The sequence below is a fragment of the Sus scrofa genome, chromosome 7, assembly GCF_054392235.1.
Source record: "Sus scrofa isolate SSC_HxYL_T2T_F1_AM1 chromosome 7, Sscrofa_HxYL_maternal_Yorkshire_Landrace_v2.0, whole genome shotgun sequence".
Classification (NCBI taxonomy): domain Eukaryota; kingdom Metazoa; phylum Chordata; class Mammalia; order Artiodactyla; family Suidae; genus Sus; species Sus scrofa.
Genome location: NC_139389.1, coordinates 67,450,739 through 67,474,669, shown reverse-complemented (window position 1 = coordinate 67,474,669; position 23,931 = coordinate 67,450,739). Strand labels below are relative to the sequence as shown.

Genomic DNA, 23,931 nt, shown 5'->3' with positions numbered 1-23,931 from the left:
TTTATCTATCAACAGAGGCAATTTCTTATCAGGTACGCAAATGTATGAATGATGCAAACCTACTGCTATTTCTGGTGTGGCTTAACTCTAAGGCAGATGTTTTCAGAAAGTTCATCATCATCCTATTGGCTTCAAAGTCCTGTACAGAAAAACTTCTTTTCCTCACTGATCACTTCAGGAGAAATGTCTTGCGGTTCTATCTGGTGTCTAATGCTGCTATATTATATAGATTCTTAAAACCACACACAATTAGGCTGCGGCTGTACATTTTAACAACAGGTATACAAGCACAATGACTGAACTTAAAGCACCCCGGTCTGTATCTTCTCAAGAGAAGGCAAAATAACAATCATGTAATAACAAAATAAAAACCATCTACATGTCAGAATTAACACTATCCTGTTGGTCAACTGATCCCCTCCACCTGAGTCCTACCCCCGCTTGGGGCAGAAACAGCAAAAAGTGCCATCACAAGCTTTGCCTCTCCTTCACCCTTTCAGAAATGTCAGTCACTGATGTCCCAGGTGCCGATGCTGGCAGCTGTAGTCTGACCTTGCATGTCAAAAGCTGATTAAAACAGCCATTTTTTATGGCCTGCTCCAGACATGCACATATTATCAGAACTAATTAGGAACCACTGATAGCATTGTGAAAAAGCTGAATGAATTCTCAAGAGTCCCAGCTACTAACAACCCTAAACCTGTTAGACAAGTCACGCACCTGCCTACTTCAAAGACTGTCTTCACCTGCAGAGTCACGCAAGGGAGAGCTTCCCCTTGGGTCTGGGCATTGCTTCCCCTACTTACTCCTTTTCTGCTGAATTTGAAACAGGTCAGGGCTGTGAGTCTTGGGCCTGCCGCCCCACAAATCAAACTTTCTTTCTGGGCCTAGGTCTTGTGCCGTGTGTACAGGCACCCACTCTCTAGTTCTAAGGGCTCCGTGGGGGCAGGCTGAGCATTTCCTGCTACTTTTCTCCTCACAGTCCTTAAGGGTATAAAACTCAAGGTACAGACCCCGCTCTGGCTGGCTAGTGCTGCAGCTGGAAACAGCGTCTGCTATATTGCACTGATTTGGGCTGGGGGGAGGGGCCTCTGTGATGAATTGGCATGTTTTGCAGCTTAGGGAAAGACAAGGCCAGAAATGCTTTCTGTTCAGTCTGCCAGTTGCAGGGTCTAGGACTCCACTGCACTCTGTTTCTCTGAAAGGAACATGCAAGCACCACAAAATGTTCCTTTTCAACAACAGTTACACACAAAGCCAACCAGTCAGACGGGCTTATCAGAAAGAGGCAGAGGGAATAAAATAAACTCCAAAGGAAGGGAACCAAGAACATAGCGTGTAAAGTGCAAACAATAACATCGCCAAAGCCTGAACATGGGCCAAGCCTAATTATGTTTGGGTTGGAAGGTGGATCTTTATTGTTTGGGAACCAAGGCAGTAAAATCAGTTGTTAGGGCTTCTCTTAATATTAATATGTATTTTACAGCTGTTGGTGAAACAGGAGAGAGAGATAATTATAGCCCGTTCGTGACAAGCAGAACACTTCTTAGGATCTGATTAACCTCAGGGTATCAAGAAAAACGGCTTAAGCACACCCAGCACAGGCCAGGACAATCATTCCACAGCTTGAGGCAGGGCCATAGAGCCTGTGGCCCAGCACTACAGACTGTCCCTCCCACGTGTCTTGGCCACTCCTGCATTGATTCTTCTATCTGACTATTTCAGGCCTTTCTCTCCCCAGTGGACACCTGTGCACGTTCTCACATCCTCCCTTGCACCTCCCCACACTCAAGACACCCTCCAGAGCTGCATCTAAGCCTTCCCCAGTAACCTCAAAATCCCTCCCCTGTCCTGCAAACCTCCCGGCCTTTGCGTTGTCTAACAAGACTCCCACAACAAAATGGCATCGCAAATCCAAACTCAATCCTCATAGTGACATGGCCTTTTAATTGGAAAGGCTGTGTGTGTCCTATGTCTTAGCAATGAGGAGCACAACTCAGTAAAGGGCACAGGTATTCCTCTAGGATCGTGAATTCCTCATATTGGTTCTTTGGGGGGGGGTATAAAACCACTGGTAAATTCATATCTTCAGACCCACAATGTACATACAGCCCTTATAGACTTAAATTAAATCTACCACAAAACTCAATTTGGTGTCAGGAATATCTCTGAAACAAGAATTGGTTACAAGAAACCTAACTACTCTTAAAACTCTATTAGGGTCCATAAGGCCTCCCATGATCTGGCCCCTGTACACTATTTAGCCTCTTTGCCTTGGACCTCAATCCCCACATGCTCCAGGAATCTTGGCTGCCTTCTGTTTCCAAGTACTCTGGGGGTCTTCTGGCCTCAGAAAGCATGGCCCCTCAAAAGCCTTCCCTCCTCAGGCACTCTTCTCTCTTCCAACGCTCCCCCACCCCACACAGGGCTAGTTCCTCATTCTTTAGGCTCAATTTAAACATCCCTCAGACTCAGCATGCTGCTTACTTCCTTCGTTGTATTTAATACAACCTGTAAGTGACTCTTTTTTCTTTTTGGACTATAGCTTTGCTAGACTGTAAGCGCCACGAGGGCAGTAACCCTGTCTCGTTCACTGCTGTGAACCCTTCTTCTCCACGGTGTCTTCGGTGCTAGCACAGAGCCTAGTGGAGGGGCTGCATGAACACATGCTGAATGAGCGAAGGGGAAACCTACCCAACAGCCTCAGGGCGTTCTGCAACTGGGTAAGAGCCCAGCTGTAGGCAAAGCCAAGCATGGGTGAGATGTTTCTCTTTCCCCACTTCTTCCTCCCCCTTTAAAATCTAGACAAACCTCCTATCCACACTGGACCTCATTCCTTTGGGTTAAAGCTCTACTGGAACAAGCTTTGGACTCATGAGGTAAAGGACTTCCTGACAAGATTAACTCATTAATTATAAAGGGGGAAAAGTATCTTTACAAGGAAGGAAACTGCTGGACAACACCTTACCAAGGGATCAAACCAACCTCAGTGATGGGACAAACTGACATCGTATCCTCTATAACATGATGCCCCAAGAGAGAGCCCCACCAAAATCCTGGAAAAAATATTTACCATGAATTATATCAAAAGAAAACAATCAGCAAATCAAAACTAAGGGGTATTCTGTAAACTGTCTGGCTTAGGCTCTTCACAAATGTCAATATCACAAAAGACAACAAAAGTTGTGGGTGCTGTCCTGATTAAAAGAAAGAGATATGACAACTAAATGTAACAGACAATAGTTGATTAAAAATACAACTATAAAGGACACGATTGGGGTAACTGGAAAGTTTTGCATATGGAATGTGTATTAAATAATACTTTTGTACTAATTTTAAATTCTCTGAGAGCAATTTTTTTTCTTGCCTTTTTAGGGCCACACCTGTGGCATATGGAAGTTACCAGGCTAGGGCTCCAATCAGAGCTACAACTGCTAGCCTACACCACAGCCACAGCAATGCCAGATCTGAGCCATGTCTGCCAACTACACCACAGCTCATGGCAATGCTGGATCCTTAACCCACTGAGCGAGGCCAGGGATCAAACCCACGTCCTTATGGATACTAGTCAGGTTTGTTACCACTGAGCCACAATGGGAACTCTTCCCTGAGAGCAATCTTATAGTTCAGTTGTATAGAGCAACATCCTATTGAAGACATATGTAAGTATTTAGGGGTGAAATGTAATGAGTGCAACTAAAACTCAGATTGTTCAGGTGTGTGTGTATGTATTTATGTGAAATAAATGTGGCAAAATGTGAATTAATAAATTTAAGTGAAGGATGTATGGCTGTTCATTCATTATACCATTTTAGCAACTCTTCTGAAAAGTTTGAAATTTTTTTCAACATAAAAAGTTGGAGGGAATTCTGATAAGCAGCAGAAATTGCTGTGGCTATGGTGTAGGCCGGCAGCTGCAGATCCGATTGAACCATTAGCCCGGGAACTTCCATATGCCATGGGTGCGGCCCTAAAAAGACCAAAAAAAAAAAAAAAAAAAAAAAAAAAATGTTGGGGAGGAGTTTCTGCTGTGGTACAGCGGGTTAAGGATCTAGCATTATCTCTGCAGAAGCACAGGCTTGATTCCTGGCCTGGTTAACTCCAGCACTGTTGCAGCTGCAACTCAGATTTAATCTCTAGCTCAGGAACTTTTCCATATGCCACAGGTGCAGCCAAAAAAAAAATTGGGGGAGAAAAAAAGAGTCAAATGTCTCCAAATATGATCAACAAATGTTTGCTGAGTAATAATACATCAAGCCAGTGGTGGGAGTGGCAGGAAATAGAATAAATAAAAAGAATACGAAAACAAACCATGTTCCCAGTCTTACAACCTAGCTACCAACAAAAAATATATATATGCAGATATCAGAGAATATAAAACCAACTGTATTATCTTGAGCACAGGTGCAAAGTATGGATTTCAAACCAGGAGCTGCAAGAAGAATCAAATTCTCACTCTGAGCCAGGCAGGATTATAGTCACAATGATAGGAGAGAGCGTGCACTCCTTAACACACTGAGTGAGGCCATGGATCGAATCTATGTCCGTCCTCATGGATACTAGTCAAATTTATTTTCGTGAGGCCACGACGGGAACTCCAGAGCTTAAAATCTTAAATTAAAACTGGCAATAAATTGGAGTTCCCTTTGTGGCTCAGCGGTAACAAATCCAACGAATATCCATGAGAATGTGGGTTTGATCCCTGGCCTCGCTCAGTGGGTTAAGAATCCAGTGTTGCCATGAGCTGTGGTGTCGGTCACAGACGTGGCTCAGGTCTGGCATTGCTGTGGCTGTGGTGTAGGTTGGTAGCTGCAGCTCAAATTCAACCGCTAGCCTGGGAACTTCCATCTGCTGCGGGTGCAAGCCCCAAAAACCAAAAAATAACACCTGGCAATAAGTTGCCACGAGACGCTTTCCAAGACTGTAGGAAGCACAAGAGTTCATTACTGGGAAAAGGGTCTAAGCCAAGATACCTGTCTTGACAGTACTGCTCTAAAGCCTCATGAAAGTGCCAACGACCAGAACCAAGCCCATCGTGCTGATGACAAGTGTCCATCTGGTTATTCAGGCCCATAAACTCTGATGGACTCCACGTTTAAAGGACTGACTACTCCTTCCACTCCTGGCACGAGAGGATCTGCTAGAACCAGAAGTTCCCCAAATCAATCAAGTCATTGTCAAGGAAGTCTGCCAGCAGAGACACAATTTCAGAAACCAGGCTCAGAAGCTCTGCTCAATTAAAAGCTACAGTGGCATGTGGTTCAGGAGCACAGATTCTGTTAGTGCAGGTTTTCAGGTCCTCCTAGAATTTACCTCATGTCTCCCTTGGGCTCTCTTAAGAGAAGAAATGCTGGAGTGGTACCTCCCTGGGCATGGGACATGGTCTATTCTGTAAACATGAGAAAAGGAATGAGCGTTGAAGGGAGATCAAGGCAGGAACCTACATGGGGTGGGCCGATGGTTTGAAAAAGCAATGAGATCATGACCAGTTCCACTACAGCAGACACTGGAGTCTCCACAGGAGAAGGATCTTCCTGAAGAGCACAAGGGGCTCTAAAGGCAGTCTTCACTCCCCTCAGGGTAAAATTCTTCAACGGCCACTTCTAAGCTAAAAGATGTATTTCTTTCTGAGTTCCTTTTGAACGTATAAGCAAAGGCAAAGGAGATTTCCTAATTACTTATTCTTTAAGAAATAAACACACTGCTGGTCTTGAAAGCATTAGGACACTTCTTTTTTTGCCTCTTTTTTTAGGGCCGCACTCATGGCACATGGAGGTTGCCAGGCCAGAGGTCCAATCGGAGCTACAGCTGCCAGCCTGCACCAACCACAGCCACAGCAACGCTGGATCTGAGCCGCATCTGTGACCTACACCACAGCTCATGGCAACGCCAGATCCTTTACCCACTTGTCGAGGTCAGGGATTGAACCCGCAACCTCGTGGTTCCTAGTAGGATTCATTTCTGCCGCGCCATGACAGGAACTCCACATTAGGACACTTCTTGAAGGACTCTTGGTGATAAGCAGCAGCAGAAGGCAGCCTGGGCTGGGAGTTCGAAATGGAATGCCAGCTGTGGAAAACAACTGCCAGATGGCATGGTGAAAGCCAGCTTGTCCTGAGAGCAAGATACATCCCCACTGAAGCTCAAAGACTTGGCTAGCCAAGGTGGGAAGAATCAAGACAAAAGCCACAAAACAGCAGGAAAAACCAACTGTGGCTTCGCCAGGTGCTTCAGAGTGGGAACAAGAACTGCTTTTACTGAGAAAAATGAGTACAGGGTAAGTGGTGCCGAAATAAGGGAGCTTAGACCAAAGTGTCTCACTCAAACTGTGACCTCGTCATTCAAGACAGTAACAGTAAACTCAACTTCAGATCACACACTTGCTGCTCTCCACATCTCAGCAGACACATAGTGTGGAGCAGAGGAACATCCTCAGGCAAAGCCAATGGGACAACTGTGGAGATTCAGTGCCAGTACCAAGGGCACCCTGGTGCCTCCCATCTGGCTTCTACACACTTGAAGACAAGAGAAGGTTACATAGTGGAAAACAAATGGTGGAAGTTAAATCAGAAATCTACCAAAAAGGAAGGGCTCTTGAATAAACATACCTGAGAAGAATTTCTCAGAGCCCAGGAATGAAGAGTTTCAGACACTTTAAAGTCACTCCTGATTAAAGATTTACTGGAACACTTAGCTCCAGCAAAATGAGGATATAACAAAATCGGGATAACCTCATAGAGATGCTATGAACATTAACTGAGACAAGCACGAGAAGTGCTTAGAATGGTGCCCAGGACTAGTAAACACCCAACGAACATTTAATATTATGATGTTGATTATAATGTTGTTTCTCCTGAACCAGGCCCTACCCTTTGCTTTCTGCTACCTCTAAATCTTGACACACTTCTATTATTTGTTTGTTTACACATCTGGGTGCCCTATACTCTAAGGTCCCTGAGGTTATGGGCAATGACTTAACTAGAGTATCTAGAATAGTGCTTGGCACAAGGGAAAAATTTTGCAAACATTGATGCTCTGAAGTAATTTTACTGAGGCAGACTCTGTAATTCACATTAAAGTCAAATATTAACTAAATAATAATTATAAGCCAGGCATTATACTACCTGCTTTCCACGTGATCTCATTTACTAGTGAGATAATACAGTGACAAGTATTATCCCACTCTACAGACAAAGAAAGAGGCTCAGTAGTCCCCATGTGGCTACATAACTAAATTCTCTGATTCTGCAGAAGCCCCTCGTTGAAGCCTGTAATAATTAATAAGTCCCTCATTGTGGTAAAGAAAGTATCTGCTTTCTTTCGGCTCAGCCACAAAGCAGGAGGAAAAATCACAAAACCATGTAGATTTGGCCTATTATAAACTCATGTAATCTAACCACAACTAGACTCACTGCCATTTCTTCATGACCCTCAGATTCAATGCTTTTGAATCCTCTTGTTCACTCAATCCCTTTTGATCTGTTTTCAAGCATCAAATCCTATCAAATTCCCCTTGGTCATTTCCCTCACATCTTTTGTCTTCCTCTCCATTCAAAGATCCAAAGCCCTGGAACATTAGTTATTTCATTGGCCTAATTTATCTTCCTGTTCTGATCTCTCTCTCCTCAAATTATACCCTGAATTCTATCATGAGATCAGTCTTCCTAAAGACTAACACATCTTCCTGGAGTTCCCATTGTGGCGCAGTGGTTAACAAATCCGACTAGGAACCGTGAGGTTGCGGGTTCGATCCCTGGCCTTGCTCAGTGGGTTAAGGATCCGGTGTTGCCATAAGCTGTGGTGTAGGTCGCAGATGCGGCTCAGATCCTGCGTTGCTGTGGCTCTGGCATAGGCCAGAGGCTGCAGCTCCCATTAGACCCCTAGCCCGGGAACCTCCATGTGCCGTGGGAGCAGCCCTAGAAAAGACAAAAGACAAAAAAAAAAAAAAAAAAAAAAAAAAGACTAACACGTCTTCCTAAAAGAGACTTTGGATCATGTCATTTTTAGAATCCTTCAGTTGTTCCCCATGGCCATAAAACAGAGACGACACCAGTACACAGGCTCTCTGAGCTCTGGTCTGAAGTCATTTTAATTTTAATTTCATTTATTTATTTTTTTTGCTTTTTAGGGCCACACCTGTGGCATATGGAGGTTCCCAGGCTAGGGGTCTAATCAGAGCTGTAGCTGCCGGCCTATACCACAAACACAGCAATGCCAGATCCGAGCTGTGTCTGCTACCTACACAGCTCAAGGCAATGCTGGATCCTTAACCCACTAAGCAAGGCCAGGGATCGAACCCGCAACCTCATGGCTCCTAGTTGGATTCATTTTCGCTGCACCACGATGGGAACTCCTCTTTTTTTTTTTCTTTAAGTTATTTTTAATTCCTGCTACTCTCCCCACAAAACCTCTGCCCTGGCCAAACCAGTCAATGGCCAATCTCCTATATGGTCCTTTACTCACACTATTCACCAGCACTTGCCCAGCCTAACTGAATTTCCTTCTCTTCTTCTCTGGTGACATCCTGCCCATGCTTCAAGGCTTTTGTCCTGCTCCCTTTGTGAAGCCTTCCCTGATTAACCCAGGCTTCAGGACCTCTCCCTGTCTCTCAACAGCCAGTGCACTTCATGTCTGCACTCAGTGAACTCCAGATATATATGATATCTTTCCATTTACCAGCAAACTTTAATAACTTGAATGCTACAACTGTCTTAGAATGACTTACACATAATAACCACAGTATTTTTTTTTTTTTTTATGCTTTTTAGGGCTGCACCTGCAGTATATGGAAGTTCCCAAGCTAGGGGTCGAATCAGAGCTCCAGCTGCCAGCCTATGCCAGAGCCACAGCCACACGGGATCCACGCCGCACCTGTGACCTACACCACAGCTCATGGCAACACCAGATTCTTAACCTGCCAGGGATTAAACTCACATCCTCAGGGACACTAGTCAGATTCATTTGCACTGCGCCACAACGGAAACTTCTAACCACAGTATTCTGACTGACCCAAATTGCCTTAAGTATTACTTCTTAGAATATTACATGAGTATTTAGCAAAGATTCTTCTCTCTGAAAAATCTTACCACTCTCCCAAATAGTGTTCTTTGGGGACTTCTCACCTCTGAACACAGGGGGCTCGCATGCATCCAGCATTTTATAGCCAAACTTAACAAACATGTATGTGACCACTGGATACTATTATTTAGCAGCGCAGGTCCAAGCTGAAGGAACGTCTGAGGAACGTTTGAGGCAGCAATACTATTTAAGAACCCAAAGTGGCTTTCCAGAGAGAAAAAATTTGGGTGCTAAATTTAGTTGCTTCCTGAATGTGTTTTCCCAAATGTGTCTTCCCAATCAATAGAGCTTTTATAACACCCCCCCCCCACCACACACACACACAGTTGGCAAGGAGTATTGCCAAAAGAAATATGAGCAATTAGGAGTATAACGGATTAGAAACTGTTGACACCACTTAGCCACTTAGCATGCAGTCAATGTGCAAGACCACTGTAATGGTAATACCAGCAGCAGGCTGCCAGAATCCTGAAACCCGAGCCATTACCAAATGGGTAGTAAACATGATGTTCTTTTGCTATTCTGGGAATTAGTAGAAAAAAAGGTAATTTGGAGTTCTAGAACATGAAGGTTACAAGGCTAGACTGGAGAGCTGGCCTAGCTACGGTACAAGTGCTGATTTAAGTTAACCTATTTCTGGGGAATACTAAAGAGAGACGGCTAGACAGTCTAACTGCCATTAAACCGTCCTTCTCTTCTTACACTATAGTCTTCTTTCTTTTTAACTTATCCGCATTCAGAAAAGGAATGGAAATGTGACAGATAAGAGCCTTTACCTCCCTGGAACTCAATGTTCTCCATCTGTAAAAAGAGAAAATTATACTACCTGATCAAGTAACCCAACACTAACATTTTGGGGCCCTAGGTTGTTTCTCCACATATTCCAGATAGTGTGCCTTATTCTGATACTAACATTTGAATAGTAGATCCCAACTGGAAAATTAGTTAGGCACTACCTGAATAACCCTGAGTGAAAATCTGCTTTGAGGCTTATGCCCTGGAGCCAGATCAGAGATAAAAATCATCTATAGAAGCTACTCAGCAAGATAACTGCTTGCTTGCTCTATTTCCAGCATAGACCCTGCTTGGCAAAAAGACTTCATTTCTACTCCTTACCATTGTTAAGAAGAAAGAGAAACCAGACAGCATGAGGCTACAGGGCCTGTTTCCTCTCTGTCATGCTCCAGTGAATGCAACTGGTCACTACACACTGGCAGCTGCCACACCTGAGTTCTTGGCCAAGGTCCAACCTGAGTTCTTGGCCAAGGTCCAGCACATGTGCTTTGTAGTATGTCTGTTAATGGCTATTCTGGGAAAATAGTTTCATATGAGAGGAGGGAACTCTGACTTCCGTCATTAAATTAAAGCAAGTGCGGAGTTCCCGTCGTGGCGCAGTGGTTAACGAATCCGACTAGGAACCATGAGGTTGCGGGTTCGGTCCCTGGCCTTGCTCAGTGGGTTAATGATCCGGCGTTGCCGTGAGCTGTGGTGTAGGTCGCAGACGTGGCTCGGATCCCGTGTTGCTGTGGCTCTGGCGTAGGCCGGTGGCTACAGCTCCGATTGGACTCCTAGCCTGGGAACCTCCATTTGCCGTGGGAGCGGCCCAAAGAAATAGCAAAAAGACCAAAAAAAAAAAAAAAAAAAAAAAAAAGCGCAAGTTGGAAGATTAAGCTGGGAAGATGGAGTATGTAGTAGGGAAAAATACCCACCTCTCCTCTTGTCTAACTTGGCAAATGTTTTCTCAGACTTCTAGATCTAAGAATCTTTCCTAATTCTTACTATCATTCTCTCTCTTTTAGCCACTTCCCTCCAAGGCAGGCTAAATTTCCTCAAGCTCATGAATTTTAGAGAAGTCACACACTGCAAGACCCAACCACCTGAGCTTTCAGAGAGTTATGAATAGAGGCAGCTCATTTGGCTACTGAGGGCAATAAAAAGGAGAACAATCAAAGGTGGATGGATGGCAGGATCTGAGTATACTATCAGACCTACTGGATGAGAGCTGCTTTTTTCCTCTCATTCTTCTTAGGGCCACATCTATGGCAAATGGAAATTCCTAATGCTAGGGGTCAAATCAGAGCTTCAGCAGCAGGCCTATGACACAACGAGAGAGCGGCCTTTGAAATGCTTAAAACCTGGCTTTTTTTTTTTTTGGTCTTTTTGCCTTTTCTTGGGCCGCTCTCCCTCGTCATATGGAGGTTCCCAGGCTAGGGGTCCAATTGGAGCTGTAGCCGCCGTTTGACGCCACAGCCACAGCAACGCAGGATCCGAGCCGCGTCTGCAACCTACACCACAGCTCACAGCAACGCCGGATCTTTAACCCACTGAGGAAGGGCAGGGATCGAACCCACAACCTCATGGTTCCTAGTCGGATTCGTTAACCACTGTGCCACGACGGGAACTCCAAACCTGGCTTTTTTTTTTTTTTTTTTCTGCTTTTTAGGGCCACATCTTCGGCATATGGAAGTTCCCAAGCAGGGGTTGAATTGGAGCTGCAGCTGCTGGCCTACACCATAGCCACACCAGTTCCAAGCCAAGTCTGTGACCTATACCTCAGCCCGTGGAAACGCTGGATACTTAACCCACTGAGCAAGGCCAGGGATACATCCTCATGGATATGAGTCGGATTAATTATCACAGAGCCACAATGGGAACTCCAAACCTGTCAATTTAAAATAGGCCTGGCTCTCATGTGCACCCGCATGTTCATTGCAGCACTATTCACAATAGCCAGGACATGGAAACAACCCAAATGTCCATCGACAGATGATTGGACTAGGAAGATGTGGTATATATACACAATGGAATACTACTCAGCCATAAAAAGGAATGACATAATGCCATTTGCAGCAACACGGATGGAACTAGAGAATCTCATCCTGAGTGAAATGAGCCAGAAAGACAAAGACAAATACCATATGATATCACTTATAACTGGAATCTAATATCCAGCACAAATGAACATCTCCTCAGAAAAGAAAATCATGGACTTGGAGAAGAGACTTGTGGCTGCCTGATGGGAGGGGGAGGGAGTGGGAGGGATCGGGAGCTTGGGCTTATCAGACACAACTTAGAACAGATTTACAAGGAGATCCTGCTGAATAGCATTGAGAACTTTGTCTAGATACTCATGTTGCAACAGAAGAAAGGGTGGGGGAAAAACTGTAATTGTAATGTATACATGTAAGGATAACCTGACCCCCTTGCTGTACAGTGGGAAAATTTAAAAAAATTATTATATAAAAAAAATATATATAGGCCTGGCTCTAAACTAGGTTGTTTGTCTTAACACAGATGATAAAAATTAAAGGAGTTCACCAAGTCGTACTGTCAATGTCACTTAAGGAAACTACCTTAGAAAAGAGGCACGCCTGCCAGAGGAAGATGAAAACAATTTAGCAGTCTTTTTTAACTTGACAATCTGCTTTATTTTTTTTGCATGGAAGCTTTTATACTCAGCAAAACCAAATACAACAGAGCCTTACTGTTTACAAAATGCCACGCCCTATCTCTGATTTTCCTCTAAATGTAATTAAGCTGTCTCCATAAATCTCCCTGTAGCTGCTACTAGCATTCAAGATTTATATTCCCTATATTCAAAACTGCAAGCTTAAATGATTATACTCAGTTCCTTCCCTACCTATTAAAATGATTATGATTCCCCCTTTAGGTCTTAAGATCACTTAGTAACAATGGTTTCAATCTGTATTCCAAGAAGTCCAGTTAATAATAAGTTTAGAGAAGGGACAGAGGCAGGGATGAGGTAGATCACCCCTCCCACAGCTGCCTCAAATGCCATGTTTGAAGAAAAGATTCTAATGCTAAAAAAAAAAAAAAGAAAGAAGGAAAAAGAAACTTAAAAAGCACTAAGGTAACAGACTAGGCTATCACACACAGTGACTTCGTAACTACCAAGGCACTGCTGTGTCACATGACCATCATGCACAGCCAACACTCAATGACCAAGGTGAGCAGGAGAAGGTGACGGTATAGTAAACAAATGTAATTTATTGAAACTCTAATTTCAGCCAGTGTTTTTAACCATCCAGCTCCACTATTTCTTACCCCAGCAAACAACCAGTGAAAAAGAGCTGAACTTCTTGTAAAATCAACAGGCAGTAACAGCGAAGTCCAACTGAAAACAGACCTGATTATGTGAATATAGATGGTCGGCCTCTGTGTCTTTAGTTGTTAATAACATACCTAATAAATAGGAGACCAGATTCCTCCAGGTGCAGGGTATAAATGGACATGAAGAGAAGTCAGCCCTCACCTGCAACCTAGTGGTAGGCAGGATGTTACACTGGCCACAATCTCCAAGAGACAACATAGTATAATGGGCCAGTCAACATGCCACTTGAGTTAATTCCTACTTCAAGACTCTGACTCAGAATCTGGGTCACTCTGTTTCAAATATAAAAGAAAGGGAAGGGATCAGAGAAAAGATGGCAGAGTAAGACTTGAGCTCACTTCATGAAAACACCAAAATAAACATCTGCTGAACAACCATCGACAAAAAAGACTGGAAACTATGAAAAAAGATATTTTACATCCAAAGACAAAGAGGAAGCCACAACAAGACGGCAGAATGGGCATTTTTCACAATATAATCAAATCTTGTACCCACTGCACAGATGACTCACAAACTGGAAAATAATTATATCACAGAGATTCTCCCACAGGAGTGAGAGTTCTGAGTCCCATGTCAAGCTCCTCAGCCTGGGAGAACTGGGAGCCCCCAGAGCATTTGGCTTTGAAGGTCAGCAGGGCTTGAGTGCCAGAGTTTCACAGGACTGAGGGAAATAGAGACTCCACTCTTGTAGGGTTTACACAAGGTTTCACATGCCCTGGGACCAGAGCAAAGCAGTGACTCAACAGGAGCCTGGGCCAGACCTACCTATAGGTCTTCAAGGGTCTCCTGGGGAGGTGTGGGTTGGCTGTGGCTCAGTGGGGACAATAACAATGGTCACAGAAGCCCCAGGGAATATCCACTGACCTCCTGGAGGTCACCATTTGGCACCAAGACCTGGCTCCACCCAATAGCCTGAAGGCTCCAGTGCTAGGACGTCTCAGGCCCAACCACCAACAGGTGGGAACACAACCCCAACCACTGGTAGACAGGCTGCCTAAAGTTGCCTTGAACCCACAGCTGCCTCACCTCTAAACACACCCCTTACATGGCCATGCCCATCAGAGGGACAAGACCCCGCTCCACCCACCAGTGGGCGGGCACCAGTCCCTGCCACCAGGAAGCCTGCACAAACCCCTGGACCAACTTCACCCACCAGTGAGCAGACACCAAGAGTAAGAGGAACTGCATTCCTGCAGCCTATGGAATGGAGACCACAGACACAGAGTGTCAGACAAAATGAGATAGCAGAGAACTATACTCTAGATGAAAGAACAAGATAAAAACCCCAGAAGAACAGATAGCAAGGGAAATGGGCACTTCATCTGAAAAAGAATTCAGAATAAGGGCAGTAAAGATGATACAAGATCTCAAAAAACAGCAGATGCACAGAGAAGATTTAAGAAATATTTAACAAAGAGCCAGAAGATTTAAAGAACAAACAGAGATGAACAATACAATAACAGCAATGAAAAATATACTAGTAGGAATTAATAGCAGAATAAATAAGGCAGAAGAACAAATAAGTGAGCTGGAGGACAGACTGGTAGAAATCACTGCCAAGGAACAGAATAAAGATAAAAGAACAAAAATAAATGAAGACAGTCTAAAAGACCTCTGGGACAACATTAAATGCACCAACATTCACATTGTAGGGGTCCCAGAAGGAGAAGAGAGAGAGAGAACAGGCCTGAGAAAATATGTGAAGAGACAATAGGTGAAAACCTCCTTATCGCGGGAAAGGATACACTCACTCAAGGCCAGGAAGCACAAAGTGTCCCATAAACCCCAAGAGGAACACACCAAGACATATATTAACCAAACTGAGAAAAATTAAATACAAAAAGAAGATACTAAAAGAAACAAGATAAAAGCAACAAATAACATACAAGGGAATCCTCATAGGGTTATCAGCTGATTTTTCAGCAGAAACTCTGCAGGCCAGAAGGGAATGGCATGATATATTTAAAATGATGAAAGGGAAAAACCTATAACCAAGCATACTCTACCCAGCAAGGTTCTCATCCAGATGTGATGGAGAGATCAGTCTGAAAAAAACAAGCAAAAACTAAGAGAATTCAGTACCACCAAACCAGCTTTACAAATGCTAAAGGGACTTCTCTTAGTGGAAAGAAAAGGCCACAACTAGAAACAAGAAAATTATGAATGGAAAGGCTCACCATTAAAGGCAAACATACAGTAAAGGCAGGAAATCATCCATACAGACATGTGAACGATATGACTGACAAGGGCTTAATTTCCAAAATATACAAACAACTCGTACAACTTAATAACAAAAAAAGAACCCAATCAAAAAATGGGGAGAAGACCTAAAGAGACATTTCTCCAAAGAAGACATACACATGGCCAAGAGGCACATGAAAAGATGCTCAGCATTGCTAATTATTAGAGAAATGGAAATCAAAACTACAATGAGGCATCACCTCACACTGGTCAGAATGGCCATCATTAAAAAGTCTACAAATAATAAATGCTGGAGAGGGTATGGAGAAAAGGGAACCCTCCCACACTGTTGGTGGGAATGTAAATTGGTGAGGCACTATGGAAAACAGTAAGGTGATTCCTTAAAAAACTAAAAATAGAGTTACCATATGATCCAGCAACCCCACTCCTGGGTATCCAAGAAAACTCTAATTCAAAAAGATATATGCGGAGTTCCCGCCGTGGCACAGTGGAAATGAATCCAACCAGTATCGATCCCTGGCCTTACTCAGTGGGTAGGGGATCTGGAGTTGCCGTGAGCTGTGGTGTAGGTTGCAGATGTGGCTCGGATACCATGTTGCTCTGGCTGTGGCACAGGCCAGCAGCTACAGCTCTAACTCAACAAAGCAAAAAAAAAAAAGATGCATCATTTGCAATAATCAAGACATGGAAGTAACCTAGAAGTCCATCGACAGATGAATAAAGAACATGTGACATACACACACAATGGAATACTACTCAGCCATAAAAAAGAATGGAATAATGCCATTTGAAGCAACATGGATGGATCTTGAGATTATCATACCAGGTAAAGTCACACAAAGATGAATATTATCCATTACTTATATGTGGAATCTAAAACAAGATACAAACAAACCTATTTACAAAACAGAAACAGATTCACAGACATAAAAAACACATTTATGGAATGAACTATAATAAAAAAATTTTTTTAAATCACATTTATGGCTTTCAAAGAGGCAAGAGGGTTGGAGAGAGATAAATTAGGAGGTTGGATTTAGCAAATACAAACTACTATATATAAAACAGATAAACAACAAGGTCCTAATGGAAAGGACAGGGAACTCTACTCAACATTCTGTATTTCTTTTTTTTTTTCTTTTGTCTTTTTGTCTTTTTAGGGCTGCAACCACAGCAGATGGAGGTTTCCAGGCTAGGGGATCCCATTGGAGCTATAGCCACCAGCCTACGCCAGAGCCACAGCAACACTAGATCCGAGCCGCATCTGTGACCTACACCTTAGCTCATGGCAATTCCGGATCCTTAACCCACTGAGCAGGGCCAGGGATCAAATCCGTATCCTCACGGATACCAGTCAGGTTCATTAACTGTTGAGCCACAACGGGAACTCTGACATTCTATAATTCTATATGGCAAGAATATGAAAAAGGATGGATATATGCATAACTAAATCACTTTGCCATACACCTGAAACCAACACAACACTGTAAATCAAGTATACTCCAACATAAAATAAAAATTAAGTTAAACTGACAAAAAAAAAAAGAAAGAAAGTGAAGACCAGCCAGTGAGATGTAGGGTTAACTTACCTGTGCAGAACTCCTTGCTTACATTGTGGGGCACTGTGATCCGTCGGTAGACAATGGGCTCTGACTCCAGGATGTTCTCATCGTGGCGGTACCGAGTAGGTCTCTCATTTGGGATGCCCCGGGAACGGCTACCACTCCTCCTCTCATAGGTATCAATCTCCTCAAACACAGCTGCCTTGTCAAAAAGGGCCAAGTTCCCTTCAAAATCAAAATCTGTGTCTGGGATCTCCTCAATATCATCCCCAAAGCACTCATCATCTTTATTCTTCATTTGGCCATTCTTTAAGCCACTTTTCTTTGGAGTTGCCTGATTTGGGTGCCTGCTACTAGATGACCCTGGAGAAAAAAATAGGGACTAAAGTCAGTGTGCCCACGGAAAGTGCTCAGCAGAAGTGGGAAATACAAAAAAGAAAAAAAAAAGTAGCATAAACTACCACAAATTTCATAGAATAATAGATCTTATATATTACCCAAGTAACAGTAAATATGAAATAAACAGTATTCCTGGAAATCTTGTTTTTTATTTTTTTTTCTTATTTCCGTTTTTTGGGGCAATCTTAAGCTCCACCCTTCATAGGGAAATTGTTAATAACCCAGGCTTTTTTGACAACTGAATATCAAAACAATGCAAGGCCAAGAATATAGCAGTCTCTTCCCACAGATCTGAGTGATTTGCTTTTGAATGTCCAGCAGCTGATTAAGAGAGAACTAGTCCCAGAGTAAAAGAAGGCCAAGTCCTCATAACCTGAAGCTCATAGGAAGACACTATTCAAGTGGCTCTAAATTCTGTCCTTACCAAGACAGACCAGGGATCAGATCTAGGCTGCAGTTGTGACCTACGCCTCATCCAGCTGCAGCAACACCGGATCCTTAACCCACCATGCAGGCCAGGGGTTGAACCTGTGACTCAGCACTCCAGAGCCGCCAATGCCATTTTGATTTTTAAACCTGGTCTCAGGCTAGACCCAGCAGGAAGGGATCCCTATTTAGACAGATTCCAGATCTTGAGCCAGATACACATCTACCACTTTAAGTTGATATATTTTGACCTGCTTTTAGATCTTTTGTGATCTTTTTTCTCAAAATTTTACTATTTCTGGGTAAGCTATTTCTGAACCATCAAATAATGACAAGGACCATATTGATCGTATCATGTAGAGGCCACCAAGATACATACAACACCACAGCAGTCAGTCACCCTCTGTCTCTGAGACTCTATTTGGCTACCACACATCAGTCAACTACTTCTATAGCAGCCAAGGCAGAAGACCCCACACCATCTCTTCCCAGAGCATCCTATACTGAATTTACAGTTTGATGTCCATCCGATCACCCAGAAAGGTATGCCAAACTGATTAAACTGAACCTCCAAAAGTCTGAATAAACACAATGCACTTCCTTTTTTTTGGGTCTCAATCTTTAGGGCCACACCCATGGCATATGGACATTCCCAGACTAGGGATTGAAATCAGAGCTGTAGCTGCCAGCCTACACCACAGTCACAACAACGTCAGATCCAAAACACGTCTGCAACCTACACTACAGCTCATGGCAAGTCTGGATCCTTAACCCACTGAGCGGGGCCAGGGATCAAACCTGCGTCCTCATGGATGCTAGTCAGATTTGTTTGCACTGAGCCATGATGGGAACTCCTAATGTACTTCCTTTTTTGAGTCTTAACTTCTCAATTACTGAAAATACTCAAGTAGAGGTTAGAATGATCATAAGCAAACCCTCTCTCACACATACCATCCCAACTTTACTACTTAACTCTTTTCACAGCAACTCCCTTCTATCCAATGGACCACAAGTCAAGAGACCTAGGATCTAGGTGCAGTTCTGTCATTAACATGTTACAGGATCTTGTATCTATCATCCAATTTCATAATTTCCTTGTATATAAAATACTCAATGTGGTACCCTCTAGCACACAGCAGGCAGTCAATAAATATTTAACAATCAACATCAGCAAGATCAATTACAGTAATTATTCTGAAAGATATGTACTATGCAAATATAACTCACATCCAAGTATTCCTAATGCCAAATACTGGTATGAAAAAAGGCTGTGCTGGCAGTAAAGATGAGATTTAAGCTGCTGAAAAAACTCAAGGCTAACCAAAATTATGAAGGGGAGGAAGAGTTAGTTGAGCCATCATAAAGAGTTGAGATTATGAACCACTGAGATGCTTGTCAAAGTTTGGGTTAATTCTAGTTCTAATAATTAGATAAAAACATTTATTGAGAGCATGCTGTATGCCACAGCTAGGTACTAGGAATACAGTTTATAACTAAGACATGTTACTCAAAGAGGAAGGGGGAGAGAGATATAAGCAATTAACTAAAATGCAATATAGTCAGAATTATAGTAGAAGTTTATATAAAGTATATAGAAATAAGCATGAGAAAGCAGAGCTGGATTAGGAATGGGAGAGCAGGAGTTCCTGGCGTGGCTCAGAGGTAACAAATCGGACTAGTATCCATGAGGACACAAGTTCGATCCCTGGCCTCGTTTGGTGGGTTAAGGATCCGGTGTTGCTGTGAGCTGTGGTGTAGATCGAAGACGCAGCTACAGCTCGGACCCCGTGTTTGCTGTGGCTGTGGTGTGGGCCAGCAGCTGTAGCTCTGATTTGACTCCTAGCCTGGGAACTTCCACACGCCGTGGATGCAGCCCTAAAAAGACCCCCCCCCAAAAAAGAAATTATCACAACATTGTAAATCAACTATACTTCAATAAAACTTCAAAAAATGGGGGGAAAAACCTGTGTCCATGCAAGTGGATTTACATCAAATGTTTAGCACTATGGTAAAATATACATAACATACAACTTACCACTTAAACCACTTTAAAGTATACAATTCAATGGCATTAAGTACATTCACATTGTTGTGCAACTATATGCATTTTTAACTACTAAAGCATAAAAAATTAGTAAGTGGCTTAAAAGATTCCTATAAAGAAGCTATAAAGAAGCTATCCCTTGTAGCATAGCTGATTAAGGATCTAGTGTCATCACTGCTGTGGTACAGATTCGATCCCTATCCTGGGAACTTCCACATGCCATGGGTGTGGCCCCCCCACAAAAAAGAAGCTATGTAATAAAATAATATTAATAATGCAATTGTAAGTGAACAAAAGAATGGCAAGGACAAGGCTTCTCCTATTTCTCTTACGAGCCTTCTTTAACCAAAATGAGGTTTTTCAAAAATTAATCTCAGGAGTTCCTGTCGTGGCTCAAGGAAAACAAATCTGACTACCATCCATGAGGACACAAGTTCAATCCCTGGCCTCCCTCAGTGGGTTCAGGATCCAGCATCGCCATGAGCTGTGGTGTAGGTTGCAGAGGCGGCTCAGATCTGAAGTTGCTATGGCTATGGCATAGGCCAGCAGCTACAGCTCCATCGACCCCTAGCCTGGGAACCTCCATATGCTGCAGATGCAGCCCTAAAAAGCAAAAAATAAAAATAAAATAAAATAAAAAATTAATATCATTGAGGAGTTCCCACTGTAGTGGAGGGGTTAAGGACCAAGTGTTATCTCTGTGGTGGCACAGGTTCAATTGTCAGCCTGACACAATGCCTTAAGGATCCAGTGTTGCTGTAGCTGTGGCGTAGGTAACAGTTGCAGCTTGGATTTGATCCCTGGCCAAATTGGAAAGGAAGAAGTAAAACTATCACTATTTGCAGATGACATGATACTATACTTAGAGAATCCTAAAGACTCTACCAGAAAACTGTTAGAGTTCATCCATGAATTTGGCAAAGTCACAGGATACAAAATTAATACACAGAAATCGACTACATTTCTATATACTAACAATGAAAGATCAGAAAGAGAAATTAGGGAAACAATCCCATTTACCATTGCATCAAAAAGAATAAAATACTTAGGTATAAACCCCTAAAGAGACAAAAGACCTGTATTCTGAAAAGTATAAGATGCTGACGAAAGAAATCAAAGATGACACAAACAGATGGAAAGACATAACAATGCTCTTGGATTGGAAGAATCAATATTATCAAAATGACTATATACCCAAGGCATCTACAGATTCGATGCAATCCCTACCAAAGTACCAAGGACGTTTTTCACAGAATTCGAACAAAATATTTTAAAGTTTGTTTGGAAGCGCAAAAGACCCAGAACAGCCAAAGACATCCTGAGAAAGAAAAACAGAGCTGGAGGAATCAGGTTCCCTGACTTCAGACTATACTACAAAGCTAGAGTCATCAAAAATGTATGATACTGGCACAAAGACAGAAATATAGATCAGTGGAACAGGATAGAAAGCCCAGAATTAAACCCATGCACCTACAGTCAACTAATCTATGACAAAGGAGCCAAGAATATACAATGGAGAAAGGACAGCTTGTTCAATAAGTGGTGCTGGGAAAACTGGACAGCTACACGTAAAAGGATGAAATTAGAGGAGTTCCTGTTGTGGCACAGCGGAAACAAATCCGACTAGGAACCATGAGTTTGTGGGTTCGATCCCTTGCCTTGCTCAGTGGGTTAAGGATCTGGCAGTGCCGTGAGCTGTGGTGTAGGTCACAGATACAGCTCGGATCCTGTGCTGGCAGCTACGGCTCCTATTAGACCCCTAGACTGGGAACCTCCATATGCCATGGGTTCGGCTCTAAAAAGACAAAAAAAAAAAGAATGAAATTAGAATACCTCCTAACACCATACACAAAAATAAACTCAAAATGGATTAAAGACTTTGTGAGAAAAATAGAATGTGTACATGTATGTGTTACCATGCTGTACATTAGAAAAAAAATTGTATTGGGGAAACAATTTAAAAAATAAAATAAAATTTAAAAAAATAAATAAGGAGTTCCCATAATGGCTCGGTGATTAACGAATCGATTAGGAACCATGAGGTTTCGAATTTGATCCCTAGTCTCACTCAGTGGGTTAAGGATCTGGCATTTCCATGGGCTGTGGTGTAGGCTGTAGACGCAGCTCAGATTCCGAGTTGCTGTGGCTCTGGCGTCGGCCAGTAGCTACAGCTCCAATTAGACCCCTAGCCTGGGAACCTCCATATGCCACGGGTGCAGCCCTAGAAAAGCCAAAAAAATAAAAAATAAAATAAAATTTACTTACTAAAAAAATGGATTAAAGACCTAAATATAAGACCAGGTACTATAAAACTCTTAGAGGAAAACACAGGCCAAACACTCTGACATAAACGATAGCAACATCTTCTCAGATTCGCCTCCTAGAGTAATGACAATAAAAACAAACAAATGGGACTTAAACTTTAAGGTTTCTGCACAGCGAAGTAAACTCTAAACAAAATGAAAAGACAACCCACGGAATGGGAGAAAATATTTGTAAATGAAGCAACTGACAAGGGATTAATCTCCAAAATTTATAAACACCTTCTACAGCTCAATACCAAAAAAACAAACAATCCCAACAAAAAAATGGGCAGATCTAAACAGACAATTCCCCAAAGACATACGAATGGCCAAAAACACATGAAAAGATGTTTAACATCACTAATTGTTAGAGAAATGCAAATCAAAACTACTATGAGGTACCACCTTATACCAGCCAGAATGGCCATCATCAAAAAGTCTACGGACAATAAATGCTAGAGAGGGTGTGGAGAAAAGGGAACCTTAATACACTGTTGGTAGGAATGTAAATTGGTACAACCACTGTGGAAAACAGTATGGAGATTCCTCAGATCTATCCAGAGAAAACCATGACTTGAAAAGACACATGTACTCCAATGTTCATTGCAGCACTATATACAACAGCCAAGATGTGGAAACCACCAAAATGCCCATCGACAGAGGAGGGGCTAAAGATGATGTGGTACATATACACAATGGAGTGTTACTCAGCCATTAAAAAGAAAGAAAAAACGGCATTTGCAGCAACATGGATGGACCTAGAAATTATACTAAGTGAAGTCAGTCAATGAGATACCAACATCAAATGCTACCACTTACACGTAGAATCTAAAAAAAAAGACACAATGAACTTCTTTGCAGAACACCTACTGACTCACAGACTTTAAAAAACTTACGGTTTCCAAACGAGACAGGTTGGGGTGTGGGGATATGCCCTGCGGGTTTGGGATGGAAATACTATAAAATTTGGTTGTGATGATCATTGTACAACTACAAATTTAATAAAATTCATTAAGTAATTTAAAAAGGGGGAAGAAAAGCAAAAAATAAAATAAATTAATCTCATCAAGGAGTTCCCACTGTGGTGGATGGGGTTAAGGACCCAGTGTTGTCTCTGTGGTGGCATAGGTTCGATCATCAGCCTGGCTCAATGCCTTAAGGATTCGGTGTTGCTGTAGTTGTGGAGTAGGTCACAGTTGCAGCTTGGATTTGATCCCTGGCCCAGGAACTTCCATATGCTGTGGGTGCAGCCAAAGAAAAGAATAAAAAAGAAAAAATTTAATCTTATCACATCTGAGAAGATGGTCTTCCGAATTAAAAAGTAATCAAGGTTATTCTAAACATGAATCTATATGGACTACCACTGATTAACTTCACCCTAAGAATATACTCTACTCATATCCCAGGGCCAAATCCAGCTCACGCACTGCCTATTTCTATAAATGAAGGGTTGTGTTTGTTTGTTTGTTTTTTGTCTTTTCAGGGCCACACTTGAGGCACACGGAAGTTCTCAGGCTAGGGGTCAAATCAGAGCTGCAGCTGCTGGCCTATACCAAAGCCACAGCAACATGGGATCTAAGCCATGTGTGCAACCTACACCACAGGTATGGCAACACCAGATCCTTAACCCACTGAACAAGGCCAGGGATCAAACTCATGTCCTCATGGATATTAGTCGGGTTCATTTCTGCTGAGCCATGACAGGAACTCCTAAAGTTTTTTTGTTTTTAGCCATGCCTGCAACATGCAAAAGTTCCCAGGCCAGGGATCAAACCCAATGCTACT

General features: G+C 42.7%; 1 protein-coding gene across 4 annotated transcripts in view; it reads right to left on the bottom strand.

Annotated features, from left to right (window-relative positions):
• EDC3 (enhancer of mRNA decapping 3) overlaps nucleotides 1-23,931 on the bottom strand; it is a 65,862-nt gene that overhangs the window by 9,413 nt on the left and 32,518 nt on the right. For all 4 annotated transcript variants that reach the window (XM_021099053.2, XM_001927872.5, XM_084968802.1 and 1 more), the window contains one exon: nucleotides 17,002-17,337. In XM_021099053.2, coding sequence (XP_020954712.1) covers nucleotides 17,002-17,337 — 336 coding nt within the window. The remainder of the gene's footprint in view (nucleotides 1-17,001; nucleotides 17,338-23,931) is intronic.